Source organism: Anastrepha obliqua, chromosome 5 (assembly GCF_027943255.1).
Source record: "Anastrepha obliqua isolate idAnaObli1 chromosome 5, idAnaObli1_1.0, whole genome shotgun sequence".
In the NCBI taxonomy this organism is placed as follows: domain Eukaryota; kingdom Metazoa; phylum Arthropoda; class Insecta; order Diptera; family Tephritidae; genus Anastrepha; species Anastrepha obliqua.
The window spans coordinates 52,870,283-52,890,096 of NC_072896.1; the positions used below are offsets into that span (position 1 = coordinate 52,870,283).

At 37.9% G+C, this 19,814-nt stretch overlaps 2 protein-coding genes and 1 non-coding gene across 4 annotated transcripts; 2 read left to right on the forward strand and 1 right to left on the reverse strand.

Annotated features, from left to right (window-relative positions):
- The first annotated feature begins 351 nt into the window (after positions 1–351).
- On the forward strand, positions 352–14,974 carry LOC129247114 (uncharacterized). 2 transcript variants are annotated; one of them, XM_054886048.1, is made up of 12 exons: positions 352–705; positions 769–1,069; positions 2,934–4,286; positions 4,343–4,858; positions 4,995–5,112; positions 5,191–5,326; positions 8,834–8,963; positions 9,028–9,240; positions 9,758–9,826; positions 12,726–13,469; positions 13,528–13,992; positions 14,083–14,974. In XM_054886048.1, exons 2-12 carry the CDS (start codon positions 979–981, stop codon positions 14,538–14,540), a joined length of 4,293 nt encoding a protein of 1,430 aa, XP_054742023.1. In that variant the 5' UTR covers positions 352–705; positions 769–978; the 3' UTR covers positions 14,541–14,974. The 2 variants fall into 2 exon arrangements, with proteins under 2 accessions (XP_054742023.1, XP_054742024.1); XM_054886049.1 differs by lacking the exon at positions 9,758–9,826.
- Positions 14,975–16,792: 1,818 nt separating this feature from the next.
- Positions 16,793–18,932, reverse strand: LOC129248381 (THO complex subunit 5). Its single transcript, XM_054887907.1, has one exon. It carries the CDS (start codon positions 18,848–18,850, stop codon positions 16,910–16,912), a length of 1,941 nt encoding a protein of 646 aa, XP_054743882.1. The 5' UTR covers positions 18,851–18,932; the 3' UTR covers positions 16,793–16,909.
- A 457-nt stretch (positions 18,933–19,389) lies between these two features.
- Positions 19,390–19,583, forward strand: LOC129249668 (U2 spliceosomal RNA). The gene has a single exon (XR_008582705.1). It is a non-coding gene; the product is annotated as a U2 spliceosomal RNA (small nuclear RNA).
- Positions 19,584–19,814: the final 231 nt, after the last annotated feature.

The window sequence follows — 19,814 nt, forward strand, 5'->3', positions numbered from 1 at the left end:
CAAAAGCTCGATGTGAATACCCCTAATAATAACATCATGTGACAGGCAACGAGGTTTATATCCTCGCCAGAATGAATGCGTTCATCTGATGCTCTTATTTTTATACAACTGTTATCAAACGTTATATTTCTATTTTCGTACAAAAATCAAATGTACTTGTATAGTACTACAAATTGATGATAAACTATACACCTGTACGAATAATTTTATGATGCTTTTTATAGTTTAAAATTATTTTATGATCAGCACATGCAACTCATTATATTAATACAACCCTGCAGAAAACAGCTGCGCAAAATCATTGACAGCTGTCAACCAAACAACACGTAAAGACCAAGAAACAAAAATTTTGCAAAGAACATAAAAAACAAAAAGACGTGAAAGACTGCAATAGACGTGAAATGCTGAATTAACGAAAATTAGTATTCTTGAGGAAATACTTTTTATTTAAAAAATTGCAAATATTAAAAACAGAAGTGTGTTTATATTATGAGTGTTGATAAGCTAGAAAATATCACAGGAATGTGAAATGTTTGTGTGGTCGATACCAACGTTTTCCTTTTGTTATTGTATACGTAATTCTTCGATGGGCATTCATCTAGCCATCTACGTTTTATCTTTCCCATAATAAATGTGATTGTTGTTTAACCTGAAGCACGAAGGTGCAGGTGTGTCAGTGGCAGTGTAATAACATTATTTTAATAGGTAAATATTACATTACAACTATTTTTCTACAAAATATAACGCAGCAATTTGTTGAAATTTCAGACGAACAAAGGAAAACGACGGCGCAGACGGATGGAAATAAACGCGACATATCAATTATTGTCACTTGCTGTTATTGTTTGTTTGTGTGTGCTGTATTTTTTAATTGAATCTCCTGTTGAGAGCCATTAATTAAAAAACAAAAATAGAAACAAAAGAAAAAACACACCCTGGGCAACTACAAGACATAAGTTATGCTTCATAAGTGCAGAAATGGATCCACAAAAAATTACTGAATTAGCCGATTTATTACGAAAAAATGGTGATAAAATATTGAGCTCGGAATTTTCATTAACACTATCAGGTACACAAGATTTTCGCTTGTATGTAAAAACTAACTACGTTACTTGTGTATTGAATTTGTATCAAAATCATGGACGGAATCAGGTTTATAGAACTTTACTTGAGAGAGCATTTATGCAAAATAATAGATAAGCATTTAACCTTAATAGTGCCGCCTCAGCTGGGTAGGTTCGTACATGAAGGTTCGATGCCCGCTGTGTGCATGGTAGAAAAAATGAGATACCGCCGTGAAAAACTTCTCTTAAAATACTGTTAAAGCTCTGCATTTGTGCGTTAATGGAAGAAGGCAAATCACAATGTTGTTGAGAGGATCGGTTAAACAAATGATGTGTGCGTCATTACATATGTATATGTATGAAATAGCGCCGAATTTGAATTTCGTATTTATTTTTTGATGTCATTTTTTATTGTTATGGGTACCTATTTATATGCATACTTACTTTTTCTTTGCCTTATTATTATTGCTACATTTTTTTATTTATTGTTTTGGTATGGCATATTTTAAGCACATTTTTATTCGTTAAAACATACCCAGATATATTTCGCAATTACGCTCTTTTATGTCTTGTGCGAAAAACACAACTACTTTTGTATTAAAGAGACATTAATATAATACATTTATATTTAGAGATTAAAGCGCATTACATAGAGCATGGGATAACCTAATTATGAACTGCTACAATTATTGGGTTGACTAAAAAGTTTGGTAAGCAAATATACACAAATTTAAACGATTTTGCCATTTTCTTCGTCGTTCTATAGTGCCGGGACTGACTCGGCTGACTAAAAGCCTCTATTAGACTTTACTCCATAAAAGGAGTTCTATAGAGACCCAAAGAAGGTGTTTGTTTGTTTCGTCGGGATGGGTCCAGAGGGAGAGGGGTGTTAGATGAGTCGGTTTTAGGGGGCATGTGAAAAGGTGGTTAGTGTCGTGCGGGGAGCCTTCACATGCCACACAGGGACAAGGAATAATTGTAAATGCATGTGGTTAGGCGTTGTTAGCAATGATGAAACTTGAAGCCTTTTCCGCTGAATTTTTCGCATTATTCAAATTATTCTATTTTACAATAAAAACTCAAATTGTGACCTAATTGATCAAAATACTCACTCATGTACATACATTAGATTAGAATAGATTGATTTGAGGTTTGTGCTTTGACCTCATGGTCTTTTGTGCCCTCTACTCATCACAGCACCTCATCCAGAGTTCCAAGATAGAACTCAAATAAATATTATATAACTTAACTAGGCCATTTATAATATTAATAAACTTTTTGTATGACCCAATATAAGCGTGCATTTCATCAAAAACAAAAATTAACTTTACCTTAGTAAACTGAAATGTGTTTTCTAGCTTTATCGCTTGGTGACTAATTTGTGGTCTATGCCAATGTGTATTCTACATTTTTATTGGGTTGTGTACGTTGTGCACACAAATGAATCCGAAATAGAAATAATTAAATCTAAATTAGTGTATAAATAATCACACTACTTTTCGCCAAATTATGTCGCCTATTTAACATCCTTTCGCTTTTGTAAAAAGTCAAGTTATACTTATGTATGTATGTATGTATGTCCACAGTCTGCGCTAGATCAACAAAAGTAAGATTTTTACATTGCGCTTACATACATACATACGTACGTAAGTATGTATGTAGTCTGAATAGTTGCTATTGTTATTGCTTACATTGTTTTTTTGCTATTGTTGTTTGCATCATTGCGTAAGGCATAAAATGAGCGCCAGCTTGATGTCGATCACAACAACTAAGCCCCTTATCATTTATTATTGATTTTTGAACCGATCATGCAAAGCCTTAATGATATTCTAATAATATAAATGTAACTATGTGTGTAATTTCTTGCAGGTTCACTGCTGCGCGCACTTAACGACTCATTCACACTGATCACAGATGGCGCTACAGAAATTGGTGCTTCTCCACAGACCTTCCAGGTCGCCAAACCGGTCAATTCGAGATCGCCCGTTTTCACGGATCTGCAGCTCATCTACGATTTTGTGCAAAAAACACCACTACTTTGCATTGTCCATTATCCCACTGATGAGTACTTTGAAGGTACAATTGATATCAGCAAATTCCGCGCCTTACGTCGTCTAGAAGTGCAAAAGACTAATGTACGCCAGGTGGTTGGCATACAGCGATTGCGAGCGCAACTACAGCAACTCATTTGTGTGAAAAGTCTCAGTAGTGTGGAAGATATTATAACGCGTTGTGGTGGTGACAACTCGAATGGTTTTGTGTGGAATGAATTGAAAATTGCCGATTTTAGCTATAATAGTTTGCAACGCATTGATGGCGCATTAGAATTTGCACAATTCTTACAACATCTTAATTTGCGCCACAATCAGCTGCGCAGCGCAGAGGCTGTCAAGTGGTTGCCACACCTTAAAACATTGGATTTGAGTTATAATTGCTTGCAATGTGTGCCACAATTTCACATGGAGGCCTACAAGCGCCTACAATCGCTTAATATAAGCAATAACTTCGTGGAGGATCTCATGGGTATTGCCAAATTGGATGCGCTCACTGATTTGGATTTGTCCGACAATTGCCTACTTGATCATTCGTGTTTGCTACCGCTAAGCGCCTTAGTAACTTTGAACTATCTGAACCTCTATGGCAATCCATTGTGCTGCCACCCCAAGCATCGACTGGCCACTGCGCAATTCCTGCACAAAAATACCGCCACCGTGAAATTCATATTAGATTTTGAGCCGCTTTCGAAGAGCGAAAAAGCGGTGACCGGCAGCCAACAATTACGACACGTTGGTGCGCTCAATCGTTACGCTCAACGGTCGTCTTCCACCTCAATTAATAGCAGTCGTGTGCCATCCTCAACGCAAACTCCTGCCTCCAGTGTGGGTTCACTGCGTTCCTTCAAATTCAACGAAAGCTTAACAGAGCCATCGGATTCGCTTAAAACAACTGATACTACGGTGAATTCGCGAAAACAACCATCTAAAACACGTACAGTAGATATATTGGAGGCTGACGGCGTGCTTTCTCAAACGTCTGATGAGAAAGATGAGGTAGTGGTAGCCGAAAAACTGAAGCTAGTGAAGGTAACTGTGAAAAAAGCAGACATATCAGTCGATGACACAAAACACTTGGAAGCAAAGAAGCAAATTGAAACACTGCGCGAAAAATATGGCGCCAATTGGCTGCAATCCGGCAATGCAGAAATAATGCAGAGTGTCTTAGGTGAGTCACGTAAAATAAATCAAAATTTAAACTTATTATTAATTCCTTTTTCACAGGCATTGAAACCACAAACGGCGCGTCTGTGGATGCAGCAGTTGCCACAAACACTTCAAGGCAACTTTTTGATGACTTTTTGGGCGAGCTTTCTGAATCAGCGCTTGCAACAGCACGCCCCACGCCACAATTACAAAATGATGTCAATGAAACACTAAATAACATAGTGCATTCATCGACACCCTTGAGTGATAGCTTCTTAAGTGGCGATGTACCTAAACTGGAGATTTTCGTTTCACCAATCAAGGAGAATGGTCCAAATGCCAATGCTGATGCAACATTGTACCAAAGTATTGGCAGCACTAACTCTAATGCTAATGAAAATCATACGCTTTATCAATCGGCATATGCTGATAGTACAATAATGCAATCGGTAGGAGATTCGTTGAATTCTGCTTTGGAGCAGAATACAGAACAGTCGAATACGAGTGACGATACGGCAGCAGAGGTCGAGTATGACGAAGAACCTCTACATTTGAAGGATGTGTATTCAAATGTTGCAGATGATGAGCCCGAGGGTATGTTAATGCTGCACAAATGTGCAATTTGAATAGGGTTAAGAGAAAATATTTATGTATTTAAAATTCACAAATATATTTGCTTTATCATACAAAAGTTTTTTTTTATCCTACATTCCAAATCTTTTTTTTTTAGTCTCCGAACCTGAAGATGACGAAGTGACTTATATAGTATATACCATGCCACGAAATGAGGCCGTATTCCTAACCATATCCGAAAATTATTTGCGTGTACGCGATACCTTAACACAAAAGTAATTAAAGCTCTTTTATTTTTGTTTTTTTTTTTTTTTGATAAATTTTAGATTAAAAATCTTGTATTCTAATTTTAGAACTATAACTAAGTGGAGCTTGAAAATTTTAGAATCCTGTGATCGCATAAAATCAAATACAATACGCATTAACTTCGATACAATCAAGGCGGATAAAAAAGAGCGCATCTATACGGTTGAAGATGGATTATGCCAGGTAGGTGGAAATTAAATTTCATATTTTTTCATAACTCTTTTAATTAATGGAAATTAAGAGATTTGTTTAATTAAAAAATTTTTTTTTATTTTATTATTATTTTAAAACCTTTTTTAAAAACCTTTTTTAAAATATCCTTTATGATGTAAATATAATTTGGCAGCCAATGATATTAAAAAACATATAAATATATGTAATTGATGTAATCGCCACGGGGAAATTAATTCTCGATCCCTCGGCAATAACTTCTATATCATCTGAATGTATTTGTATTTGAACGTATGTGTGTAAAAGGGCCATCAATTCTGCAGCATTCTCTAAAAGTATTTCGGTAATATTTTGCTGTGTTTAAAACTCATCTTTTAAAGAACGAAATAATATTTGGAGATGAAACATTTTTTTATTTTTTATTACTGCGGCATTCAACTCAGGATGAGAAATAATATTAAATAAGAAATTAAATTACCCTAAAGTTATTTCTTTGGAAATTCTGTTCAACATGAGTTACAGTGTTTTTTTTTCACCGAAAAATATAAAAAAAATGTTTTTGACGCAGATTATGACTCTTAGAATTATCCTCACGACAGTCGATTCTATGTTAGCGGAGCGAGTACGGATAACGACTATCACTCCAGCAGCATTGTCCGAGCGCTTATGGAGAATGTTTATGATATTACAACAACAAGACGACAGTTAAAATATATTAATGTATATAATTATGGTTAGTCTTACTATAGAAGAACGAATTCAAGCAGCTAATAGAGCGTACGCATCACTTACAAAGCTTTTTAAATCAAAACTCCTTAACAGACACTATATAAAACCGTAATTCAACCGATGCTGTGCTATGAGGCTGAACATGTACGTTGAGTGAAAAATATAAAAAAAAGCTGCAAACATTTAAAAGGAAAGTTCTCAGAAAAATATTTGGAGCAGTCACTGTTGCACAAGACGAATGGCGCATACGAAGGATGACAAACTGGACTTATTACGTGCGTTACATCAAAGCGCAACGAATCCGATGGTTAGGCTACGTTATGAAAATGGACAGTTCAAGAGCACAAAGGAAAATTCTGGAAGCGAATGAATACACAAATAAAGAAGAAGGAAGACCAAGATCGAGGAGGATAGACGAAGTGAAACAATACTTGTAAAAGCTTAATCTAAAAAACTGGAAGGAAACGACCGCGGATAGAGCAGCATGGATGTGTACTGTTCAGCAGACCAAAGCTCACAAGAAGCTGTAGCGCCAAACGATGATGAATTATGGTTGTTTGGTTGGTAGAGGTGCTGGCTGAGTGACACATCCCAGACTCAATTAGCACAAAAGGTGCCATTTTGGTACACCACTAGTAGAACCACTGACGTTATTTAGTCAAACCATCTTGCTTTGACTATAAATCTGCCTATGTCATCTATTTTCTGAAGATTCTTGACTTTCTTAAGAGCTCGCCAGTTCTGAACTTGTAATAATCTGGCCAGGTTCCCTTCGCTATTTTGCAAGTAACGGTGTTGGTCCATCTGTCAACAGCTTGCTTCTAAAATTGCAAGAAAATCTCCCTTTTGTAGACGTTTAGGGGGAATCCCACTGCTATCACTTCCAATACTCTAGAGGAAGCCCCTTGTCTTACCAGCTCATCAGCTTTCTCATTTTCTTCTATGTTCATGTGGCCAGGTACCCACATGAAAGAGATGTCTGTCATACGTGCTAAGGCATTTAGTTATTCTTTGCATTGTCTGACGATCTTTGAATTAATTGTTGATGACTTTATAACTAAGTTGGCTGCTTCCCTTATCCCAAGAATCTCTGCTTGAAAGGTCCTATTCCAATTCCACAGGACTTTCGAGGTCTTTTGAATCGGTGTAAAGTGCATAATTTAACTCCCATTCCTTTAGCTTGCGAAACATTACCTTAAACTCTATTCTGAAGTTGTTGTTGCTGTTATAGCAGTAAGAGAAGCCCCGTCAGTGTAGAGTATATCATCGATCGTCTTCATCAGGCTCATCTAAAGGTAGGCCCAGGAAACATGCTGTTTCGACAGGTTGGGTCCAGAGAGAGAGAGGGGTGTTAGATGAGTGGGTTTTAAAGGGCATATGAAAAGGTGGTTAGTGTTGTTGTTGTTGTTGTAGTAGCAGCATAAACATTCCCCATACATATACGGGGAATGCTGCTGAAGTGACAGTCCTTGGCCGGATATAAATCCGGGTCGTTCAGGTTACGTAGAACCGACTGTCGGGGGAACGACTGGTTAGTGTGGTTAGTGTCGTGCGGGTTGCCTTTACATGGCGGACATAAGTTCGGTATGTCGGGGTCAATTCTGGATAAGTAGGAGTTTAACTTGCTACAATATCGAGAACGTAATTGTGCCAATATTACGCGGGTTTCATGGGGAAGCTGGAGCTCTTCATGTGCAATGGGTGGTGGTTGGACTCCGATTACGGCATTCACTGGACGGGAGCTTATGAAGGTAGTAACAGTCTCCCGGTGAATGTCGCTTAATGTCTGTCTAAACTGTCCGGTCCAGTAGGTATCTGTTTGTTTTGTCCTGGATCTCGTCGGCGTAGTGTAGTATGTGTCTCCTGACGTGCCTGAGAGGCGGCTCCGGCTCAAGCAGGTGTCTGCAAGGGTGAAACCTACGGTAGCGCCCCAGCAGGAACTGCTTGCTGAGCAGTTTGTTATGCTCTTTGAAAGGTAGCATATTGGCCTCGTTGTGAAGGTGTTGTATTGGGGACATCAGGAGGCAGCCCGTCCCTGTCCGAATGGCAATGTTTTGGCATGTCTGAAGCTTTATCCACTGCGTGTCCCTAGTTCCAGGCGACCAGACAGGCACAGCATAGTTCAGAACCGGCCAGCCAATTGCCTTAAATGTCAATAGCAACAATTCTTTGTCTTTGCCCCAAGTGTTGCCGGCAAGTGATTTGAACACCTCGTTGCGATTTTGGACTTTAGTGGCAATTGCGGTTCTGTGCGCAAAGAGCGAGAGCAAACTGTCGAAGGTTACACCCAACATTTTGGGATTGTTTACCGTCAGAATTGGTGTGTCATCGATTTTCACCTTCAGGGGCAGTTTGGTCTGCTTTAGTCCAGGTCGCTGTGGACTTTGTGGGCGAAAGTTGGAGATTCCTCTATTCTGAAATCTAGGGGAGTGGTGATGTAGTCTGTAGTTTTCACTAAATCGACTCGAGAAATGCATAGAAATTTTTTTTTTCTGCACCTCTCAGTTTAATTTGGATTTTTTTTCAACTATAGATGTTGTTCTTGCATCAACAAGCATTTTTGGGGAGTGCTGTTAGAGTGCCAGACCTTTGTCGAATATAAATCTAAAATATTTTTCGGTCTTTTTTTTTTTTTTGCTACTCGAAAATAAAGAGCACAATTTTAACGAAAATTTCCCACTAACTGTTGGAATAAATTAATGTACTTCTATATAATTTGCCTTTATGCAATTCTTACTATTAGTTTGTAATATAAAATTTACTTATTTACTAAATCGTTCGCTTTCCTAGGAGCTTGAGCGCAAATTGCGCGATATTCTCTCCCAACGTGATCTGTCGGAAATGAATCAAACCGTCTATCGCTGCGTAAACTGTACCTGTCAATTCACAGCGGAGAACAAAAAGATGCCGCAATATCAGGGTAAAGCTTTCAAAAAATATATTTAAAATAAATTGGTGTAGTATAGAATTTTCCTTCTCTTTAGAAATATTCTGTCCTTACTGCAAAAGCAGTTTTGTCGCTGAAATTCATGATATACCCAAGCCTCAGCCGGAAGCAGCTGCCGAAAGGCTCTCACCTGCAGCTATAGTGGAGGAGGAATCACCATTCAACATCAGTACGCCATCGACACTGCAGCAGTATAGCAATGCAGCATCTAACATTGATGTGGTTAATGTAAATGATACAAATAGTATTGGTAAGTTTACTGGCATTTCAAAAGTGGAGAGCTTAAATTATTCTCATTTTTACACTAATTTCATTAAGATTTAACTTTAAAATTGAATTTTGGTGCTAGTTGTATTATTTTGAACGAAATGGATATTTTCAAAAAAGAAATGTTTAGCTGTGATTCGTAACTTGTGCTTTGTCAAAAAATTGTATTGTACTTACATATATTCATAGGTTAGGTTGGACTTGGTCGATCCTGTAGATCGCACATAGACCAGAATCTAACCTAACCTACATACAAGTATATTCATATCTTTATACATATCCGCATTCATTTATAATCCTTTTATTTTAATTTCTCAAGAATTTTTAATACTATTTAATGCAATAATATTTTTATTTCTTTTCTACATTTGCATGCTCTTCCACGGTGCAAACAAACCAAAAACAAATCCACTCAACTATCTTACAATAATCATGCTTACTGTTTTTGAATTACAAATTTAAAAAATTATAACTGCAACATGAAATGTGTATTGCTAAAGTTAATGGACCCACCAGGCTTACCGCAATTAACACACCAAAATATAGGAATCTACTACAAGGGCTAAAAAGTTAATATCTCTTACTTGAGGTTTTTTTAAATTGTGTATATAGCAAAAGCAGCATTGATTTAAACAAATTTTTCGCAGTTTACATTTTTGAAGAAAATAATTTAAAAGAAAGGCATCCTTGAGATTGCACTAATCAATGCTTCTTCCATATTTATTTGTATATATGTTTTAAATCTAAACCCTGCGCCCAACTCAGGGGTTGAACAAGAAAAATAGGCAGCATACCATATTTTGTGAATTGAAAATATCGAAGGAAAAAAATTAGAAATTTTTTTTTTTGTTTTTTGTTTTTAATAATTTCTAGCTATCTTCTACGGAAACACCTCTCAAGCTTTAATATCGTATCGTATGATAAATATAATTTGGATTGTTAACAACCCCAAAATTTTGGGTGGGAACGTTTGCTCCCCTTCTCGACGCTTAGAATGGCAATTGTCACTAACGTCCATTGTACAACAATGTCCTCTAACCACTGAAATTGCTAGCTGACGCACGTAAAGCAAAGCCAAAGAAATGTTGCGGACGACATTTAAAGCAATTGACCGGTAAATTACGCTATGCCCGTCTGGTCGACTGGCACTAGTGATTCGCTGTGAACAAAGCCAAGGCCTATCAAAATACTGATATCAGAACAGTCACGAGAGTTCTCCTGATGTCTCCCCTAAAACACATTCCCAATGAAGCTTTCATACTCCCTATCAAGGAGCTGTGCTCAGCAAACAATTTCTGTTTTATGTTATCGCAGAAATCATCTCTGCAACTACTGGATCGGACAATATATAGACAAACATTCATCGGGAGACTCTCGCCACCTTCCAAAACTCCCGACTCCCGAATGACGCCCATTGTAGACGAAGAGCTTCAGCTGCCTCGTGAGATCCGCATAACTTTAGCTCAATTACCATCTGGTTAAACTCCTACTTATCACATGCCCTTTTAAACCCCTCACCTAACACCCTTCGTCTTCTGGACACAACCTGTGCAAACAGCACGTTTCCTGGGCCTAGTGCTAGAAGAGTTAGACGATGACCACTACATAACACTGGCAGGGCCTAATGAACTACTACAACAACAACAACGAAAATAGATCTAAGCAAAAGAGATGCAAAGCCTGCTAAGGCTTTTTAAACATTTTAATACATCCTGCGGTTGCGTAATTTATATGAATGCACGGGAATACCACCAAAGTAGTGCAGCGTTTTGCTGTCTAGTGCAAGACATTCACAAAGAATGCGTTCTGAATTTGCACTGTTCATTCCACAGAATCGTCAGATGAGGGACAAATTTTGTTTAAGTGATATCCCAAGCTACAGTGGCCTTAAAAGTCTTAAATCTACTCTGTTGCGCAAAAGTAGGTTTTCAGAAATTCTTCTGTCCGACGTTCTGCTTGATTGGCGCGATAACCACTTAAGCAAATTTGGCCGTGTTTAACAAACCGAGCCAGTTTTCTCGTGCTTACCGGCGCCAATTGGAAACACCAAGTGAAGTCTACCTGATATTTCCAACACAGAATTGGCTTTTCTCTTACGATACTCGCCATCGCTAATGTGCAAAGATCCAAAAATCTTCCACAGAATCTTTCTCTCAAACACTCCAAGGGACGCCTCATCGGATGTTGTCATCATCCAAGCTTCTGCGCCATACGATAGAACGGGCATGATGAGAGCCTTATAGTGTATTAGTTTTGTACGCCGAAAGAGGGCTTTACTACTCCATTGTCTACTTTATCCGAAGTAGCACTTGTTGACAAGAGAGATTTTCCGTTGGATTTCAAGGTAGCTTTTCACAAATTCCTCTGTCTGACGTTATGATATTCAGTAGATAATTCATATTGAATACGGGGCTACGTTACCTGATATATGACTTAGAAATTCGCAACTCTTAACACAAAAACACTTTTGAGGAGCAGGCCTCAAACTCTATTCTATGTGATGCGCTCCCTTCTATAAAATATTTGCGCACACATAGATGAACCCATAGTCCGTTGGTCCTTACTGGACAACCACCTCCTATATGACATTCCTGTCGGTTCTTATATTTATTACTGGACTGATCCAAATTTATACCCTGACAAGAACTATCAGAAGCATTCGCCAGAAATTTATAATTGATGTTTTATGCTCTTACAATAACAACATCCGATATACCAGACATTTTTATATATAATATAAAATATAAGAAATAGCAACCCTACCGGCCAACTCCCATTTAATGCGAATTTAGATTTCCGTCATAATTTACGATGGGATATTTAAAGTTGACAAAAACGGTCAATAACAATGTTTTTTTTTCATATAACGGATATTTTTAAAATCACAAAATATGTATGTATATTTTGCGGTAACTTCAAAAATAATTCCCAAAGGGTTTTTTTTATTATTTCAATGCCTAGAATTTCTTACAGTCATGCGAAGTCGGCTTTTTTCGCACCCACGGATTTTTTGTTGAATTTTGAAAGTTGTGCGTTCGCAAATTATTCGGCCTTGAAAAAAATTGTAAATGTACTCGTATAATATTTTTTGTTGCTTTTTAGAAGTTAAAATGTTGATAAATTTACGTTTTCTGTAAAAAATATTAAAAAGTTTAGTTTCAAATTCAAATTTTAGCCTTCCTTCCTCTCCTAAAAACAAAATTATTTAAAAAAATAACAAATTTTTGCCATTGCATACTAATAATAGAAATCCGAAAAATGCACCAATGTGGGCGTGTTGTCATGCATAATAAAAATATAATATTAACATCATTAATTTAACCCTTACAACAGCTTGGGTGCAGGGTAGATCTAAGTAGTATAACATTTTTGTCACAAATCATCCGCTATTAAAATTTAAAATTGTAAAATGTTTCTGTTTTTACCGCCTCTCACCCAACTCTATTAAACAATCCAACAAACGTAAAGGTTCCGCTAATTCACTAAACGAATCCTCGTCCTGCTCGAAAATTACCAACTCACAAAACTCCTTCGATTCTAATCAATCGGTTGTGGGTAGCTCCAATACGGAACGTAAGCAGGAGTTCAACGGTGAAAGCAGCGATATCGATATAATCTCCAACCCCAGTCAATCGAGTATTGAAGTATTGGACCACCACGCCAGCCGTAAGGCGTCTGAGGAGCGACGCCTGGCGCATATGGCGGCACCGTTAGAGCCGATCTATGACTTTAGCTATACCCAAAGTTTCATTGAGCGAGAATTTGGCAATACAGCTGCGGCGGTCGCGCTAGAAAACCAAGCTAAAACACAAAAAACGACAACAGAGAAGGCACCAACAACAGCTGCACCAGCTGCTGAGGCAACAATGACAAATAACGCTGCAGTGCCACCAGCTGTCACCGCTGTTGGTGCTTTGACACATTTGCCGCTCATTGAGAGCAGTTCCTCTGGCTCGGTCACGGATAGTGTATGCACCGCATACGAGCAACAACAGCAACAACGTTTGGAAAAAACGCCCTCCTCCGATGAGCTACTTTCGAAGAGCGCAGAAGAGGCGATTTTAAAAAATCTGTTGGCAGCTGAGAGTGCTGCACAATTGGTGCAACATAGCCTCACGCCAGAGCAAACGAAGCCGACAAATGGTAAAACTAACGGACAAAATGTGCAAGCAACGAAAAAAGAAGACAATAAAGTTTCATCCATGTTTGGCGGTAAGTATAAATTCTTCTGAAATAACCAAAATTTAAATTAATTTACTTCTGTTCGCAGCTCTCGTTCAGACAACGAACAGCCTCATGTCCAGCTCGAGGAAAGCAAATGCACAAACAAGTGAAAAAGAATCTACCTGTCAGCCATACAAATACAACTACGCGGATTTCAACGATGTAGACCATCGTCTGAAATTATACTTCTATCAAACGAAATTCGATGAGAATGAACAGTTCAAGTGGTTGGCGCGTGGACGCATATTTAATGGCAATACCAAATCACTTTGCCCAGGCATAGTCGTAATGTCCACCTGCAAGTGTTACCTAATGGAGGCGTTTGCACCCGAAAATGAAGACGTTACCAAGTGGCTGCGTTTGTTGGTAAGCGTCACCGCAGATCGTTTAGAATGCATACAACTGCTGCCTTGGAAAATGGGTTTGGCTTTTATGTTGCGCGATTGGGGCAATTTCCTACTGCTTCTACAGGATATCCTTCGCACCGACAGTTTATTGTTGTACTTTGCAAGTAAGTAAAAGTAAAATTATTTTCGTAAACAGAAAAAAAAACAATATACTAATAATATCTGTGTGCATCTTTCATGCTATTATCGTCTAGATAATTCACTACCCTCACAGTGCGAACTCAAATATCAACCATCTATCGAGTTATTGAAGCGCCTCAATACAGCCGTCAGAGACGAACAGCTGAAAATGTGCGCAATGCTCAATGCCTGCATAGTGACATGTGGTCAAGCAAAGCGTAGCTTGAGCACTTGCACCCTACTAACTACCGACACACACCTGTGCATTAGTTCGAGTAAATTCGATTGGTTGACTACCTCAGAGTCAGATGCGGAAATTGAGATTTGTCTGACCCAATTGATGTCGAATCTCGTTGAAGTGGAGCATGTTGATGCTAATACCTTTACAATAAATTATTTAGACGAAACTCAGGATCAGAGTGAATTATGGCAGTGCGCATTCGAAACGAAAGAGAATGCAGATAGTTGCTTAAATGCTATAGCACAATCGTGGGAGAAACTTTTTGGCGTGCCACTCTTAAATACATCGTGAGAACTACGTATTATCACAGCAATTTTTAATATAGGACATATATATGTATATATATAAATATAAATATATAGACAAATCGTTTTTTTTTACTAATTCAGACTAATAAATGTTGGGTGCAGCGAAAACTAATAGTTGAAAATGGTGATAAAGCCATATGTAATGTAGACAAGTAAAAGAAAAAGAAGAAAAAAGGTGTGCTTCAAAAATGTGTAATTATTTATACTGTATACAATACAAATAATTTTATATATCTGTGTAACTGCATAGCGTACATACATATTTACATTTTATCTATGTACCTACAGACAAGCATATACATAGAGACGTTCTTTACTAAAATAACAATTCATAGAACGTGAACTTTACAAAAATGAGTGTATATTTGATCATTGTTTGATTTTTGTTCATTTCCATTTTGACAATTAAAACTTTATGCAAAGAAATAAGTCATTTACTTTTAATTGGAGGTTAGCAAAAAAATTGTACCTTTTAAAAATATATAAATACATGAAAATCATGGCTTCGGCTTCTCACCACAACTGTCCGGTCGGCCCAGAATAATATGTAAACCAGGGCTTTCACTTCAGCATCATTCCTAAAATGTGATGGTGAATATTTTGAGATGTTGTAACAAATTTAATCATATATATATATATAATTGCCGCGTACACCCTTTTTTGGGTGTTTGGTCGAGCTCCTCCTCCTATTTGTGGTGTGCGTCTTGATGTTGCTCCACAAATGGAGGGACCTACAGTTTCAAGCCGACTCCGAATGGCAGATATTTTTTTTTGAGAGGAGCTTTTTCATGGCAGAAATACGCTCGGAGGTTTGCCATTGACTGCCGAGGGGCGACCGCTATTATAAATAACTTTTTCTTAATTTTTGATCTTTCACCGAGATTCGAACCAACGTTCTCTCTCTGAATTCCGAATGGTAGTCACACACCAACCCATTCGGCCACGGGGGCCGCCGTATTAATTACATATATATATATATATTTATATACATACATGACTTACTTAGATGGCACTAGAACTGTATGCCAGTTTTTGGTCGAATCTAAAGCATTGTGGCATCTAGCTTGATTCGCTGATTGCTGGTGCCAGTTGGCGACACCGAGTGCTGCCTGATAATGCCTCACTTCCTCTTCCTCGTCGACCACCAGTGGGTTACCTCTCGAAAGACTGTCGTGCCGGAGCATTTTCGTTCATCCTCAAGACATAGCCAAGCTGCTGTATTTTAATACGCTTCACAACGTCCACGTCTCGGTATAGTTCATACAGCTCACTGTTCCACCGCATACGAAACGCATGCATATACATAAATATATATAATTGGCGGTTACAACCTTTGTTGGTTATTTCGCAGAGCTTTTCCTACTAAAAAACAATTTTAAAACAAAAATGAAGAAACCTGCCTCCAAACGGCAGATGGATTTTTTTGGAGCTTTTTTCATGGCAGAAATACACTCGAAGGTCTGGATGTCTAGGATGTTACAACAATAGAAACACAGCTGGGATAACGGATTATAACTGTGTAAAGTTGTATTTATTTTATTATAAAATATAGTTTAATTTATTATAAAATATAACTCTTGTATTTTTAACCGTAATAAAAACGCCGATTACCAAACGGAATGTGTTCTTTCCAAGAGCTCGCAGGCGTTTTATAGGCAAAGGCAATCCTATTATAAAATTCAAATTTAGAGTTTGAATAAAGGCATCTAGTAGTCATTAAAATTTTGGGGCATTGACATATAAGAAAAACTTTAAATTAAATCTTAACAAGTAGAATGTATTGCCATATAGAAATAAATACATTAATAATTTCTAAAATTTCTTAAATGAATTCTGTACTCAAATATAGTTTAGGTCTATTGTTTAACAAAAGTTAACAAGCGTCAAAAAATGTAGCTGATATCTTTCCTCGGTAATCGGGTCTACACTACAGCAACTACCTGGATTTAAACCAGTCTAAGGGCATCTCAGCAGGCTTGTCCAAAAATGCATGTGGATGTTTTATGTTACAACTGAGCCTTTCTTACAACGAGAAGCAATAAGTTTTGCTTACCGCTACAAAAGCAAACAATTCCGTTTCTTCTAAACACGTCGAAATATACATATGTATATGTTTTTTTAATCTTTACTTTAAACGATTTTGGTTATTAAAATTAAATGATCAAACTCATGGCTAGCATTGCACTTTCAGCTATTTAAGAGTATTTTTCGCTTAGACTCAAACAAATTTACACATATTTTTATATTTATATATTTTCCGTAAATTTTTGTTAACATTAAATCCCATAATTACAAGAATTCCTATGTATTTTTAGATTCACAAAAACGAATTGCAAATATAATTCTTAGAACTTACTGCTTAAATGTATTAACAGTACCGCCTTCAATATAACGATATGGTCGCGCACGTATACGTTTTGCGAATGCCTTTATATAGTGTTTCTCACGATGATATTCTACTGGATTGTAAAGTGGGCCTTCTGTCTCCAAGAATATATCGAAACTGTACATAGTACGTACAAGTTGAGTCGCCAACAACGCCAATGGATGCTGTAACATAGACTGCGTCAATGAGTTTGTCCAGAACTCCATTGACTTTACTGCCGCGCTGTTAATGGCATTATGCTGACCATTCCAGTAAATGCATATGAACCAAATAGGACTTTCAGATGGAAATTTGCTACTTATGCTAACTAAACACTCCATTTTGGCTGAGCCGCGAACAACCACAGCGCGATAAAAAAGTTGATTACCATTGTTAATTTCACTATCAGTGGAAGGCGATGACGCCAAGTACTCTTCATAGGTAAGTGCTGTCCACTGTACGAGGCTACAGGCGGGACGAGTTGTGGGCAAGCGTTCTTCTTTGAGATATAAATCGATTTGTTTTTGCACTAAAGCGCGTATCTGTTTGATCAAATTCAAACGAGAGGTCCATAGTTGTTGTATTGATTTAATTAAATCAGGTATCATTTTCTGTAACTGTGGCTGCTCGTTGCGCGTAACCTCACCTGATGGCGCTATGGCATTAGCTCCGTTAAAAACCTCAATGCAACACATGGCCTGTAGCCAGCGGTAGGGACGTCCGTATTCTTTACAATTCAAATAATCTACACATTCTTCTGCTGTCATATTTATATGCTTCAGCTCATATTCGGCACCTGGTACGGGTATAGTATCACCCATGTCATCGTCATGCAGATATTTGAGTACGTCTTGAGTTAGTGATACGTCTGCGAAACTTTGATCGGCATCACTCAAACTTACAACCGTTGCTGCGGTGACAAAGCCCAAGCGCTTAAAGTAGCGCAATTTAACAGCTATGGACTCTTCCATACTTTTAGCGCCATTTCCAATTGTGAAGCGCACCTCAAGTGGATGAGGTTGCAAAACGCGTTTCCTCTGTTCTTGCAATACATCTATTAGCAATTCACTGTTACCGCCATGGGTTTTACGTTTTTTTGTAACGCTTCCCACGTCTAGCTCGTCCGTGTCCGAACTGGCCCCACTCTTAATCACCTCTGTCTGTGCTGCTATTTCCAGTTGACGCACATCATCTTCACTACCCACCACAACTACACAAACATCACTTTCTTTCGCCAACTCTAGAGCGTGTATGTTCATGTATGCTAGATAAAGAGGTTGAGGCAAAAGCTGCACCAGTTGCTGCAATTTCCATTCACGATCCATCGGCACTTGGAGCGCTTCTTGTAGGGGTCGTGTGGCTTTTAACAAAGTGCGCAGGGATGGCGCGAACGATGTAAGCTTCTCCGTTTTCAAAACGATATCTCTGAATACCTGTTGCTTTGTATTGAGTAATTCCTTGCATTGTGCCGACAATTGTTTACGCAAATTCAATTCTCGTTCCAGCCGTGCCAAATGTTTAGCATGCCCTGACAATGGCGACACATCTTTGAGCACTAACGATTTGTCGTCCTCTCCTGCCTCTTCGTTCTCTGGCACCAATTCGATGTCCTCATCTTGACTCTTGAATTTGTGACAATAACGTATCTCACGTTTCAAATGGTTGACCTCGTACAGCAAATTCTGTAGATGCAGTCGATTGCTGTCTACGCGCACTTTTTCGCGGTGCAAGTCTTCACGTCCAGACCGTAAGCTATACTTAACCATACGATTTACTTTCTTGATCAACACAAACAGCAACGATGCGTACTTGCGCTTCTCGGTCAATTCATCGCCACGATCACGTTCTGCGGTGCTGTTCTTCATCTTGAGCACTTCTTCAAAGATATTGCGTAGTGTTTCGAAATTTTTATGCAAAGAGTCTGCCATTATATAGAAAATTAAAACGTTTGTGGCAAACAAAAATATATTGGCATAAGCGCAGAAGTAAGTTGACAGCCGACAGCAGATACAAAACTGTTTGACAGTAGTGGTTGAAAATTATCGATAGCTTTATAAACATTTTGCCATTACTATCGAGTGCTCCCCAATTTATGTTATAAGAAAATTGGAATATCATAGTGGAATGATACAAAGTGTGCAGGTAACATTGACACTTCTTTTCAGTACGCTGATTTGGCAGTTAAACAGAATTTTTTGAAGTGAAAACTTCTTTAGAATCGTTGGGAGTGATTTGAGAAAAAGTGAAACGAAAAAGCGACCCTCTTGGCTGCGAAGCATTATATTATATGTTGATATATGTTTTTTTCTTGTGATTCGAACCAAGGATTTTGGATCGGAAGCTCACATTGCTAGTCGCTCGGCTACCGCGCCATGCTGTCGGCGCTGGCCTAAAAGTTATTTAGTTACGAAGCGTTATATAATATGTTAATATAAATAATTTTTGTGAGCGTGTAATTCTCAAAAGGTTTATTAGAAAATCTATTGACTAGGTAGTGTGGTATCTGTTTTTGTCAGCTTAACATCTGATAGATCCTCCGTCGGAGGACAACAAATGTTAAACTGATTTTTGGGAATGGGCGGAGTATTTTAGGGGCTTGCTCCACTTCTGCCACGGGTTGGCCCGGTATTGCAGTACCGCCGGGATTTCGGCCTTGAATAAATACAAGAAGAAATATACTAATACATTTAGCTTTGGTGGGAAGAGCCATAAATTTTTATATGAATACAAGTAGACGAAAATGGAAGAAATTTGTAAGTCTGTTTCTTCGGTCCGTTTGGGTATTTTTTTTGACAACATCGAAACCAAAGCATTTGTATCATATTTTAGCTATCATAAGCCACTCATATCATTTGTTGAAATTGAAAACATTGAGGATGAATAAAATATGAA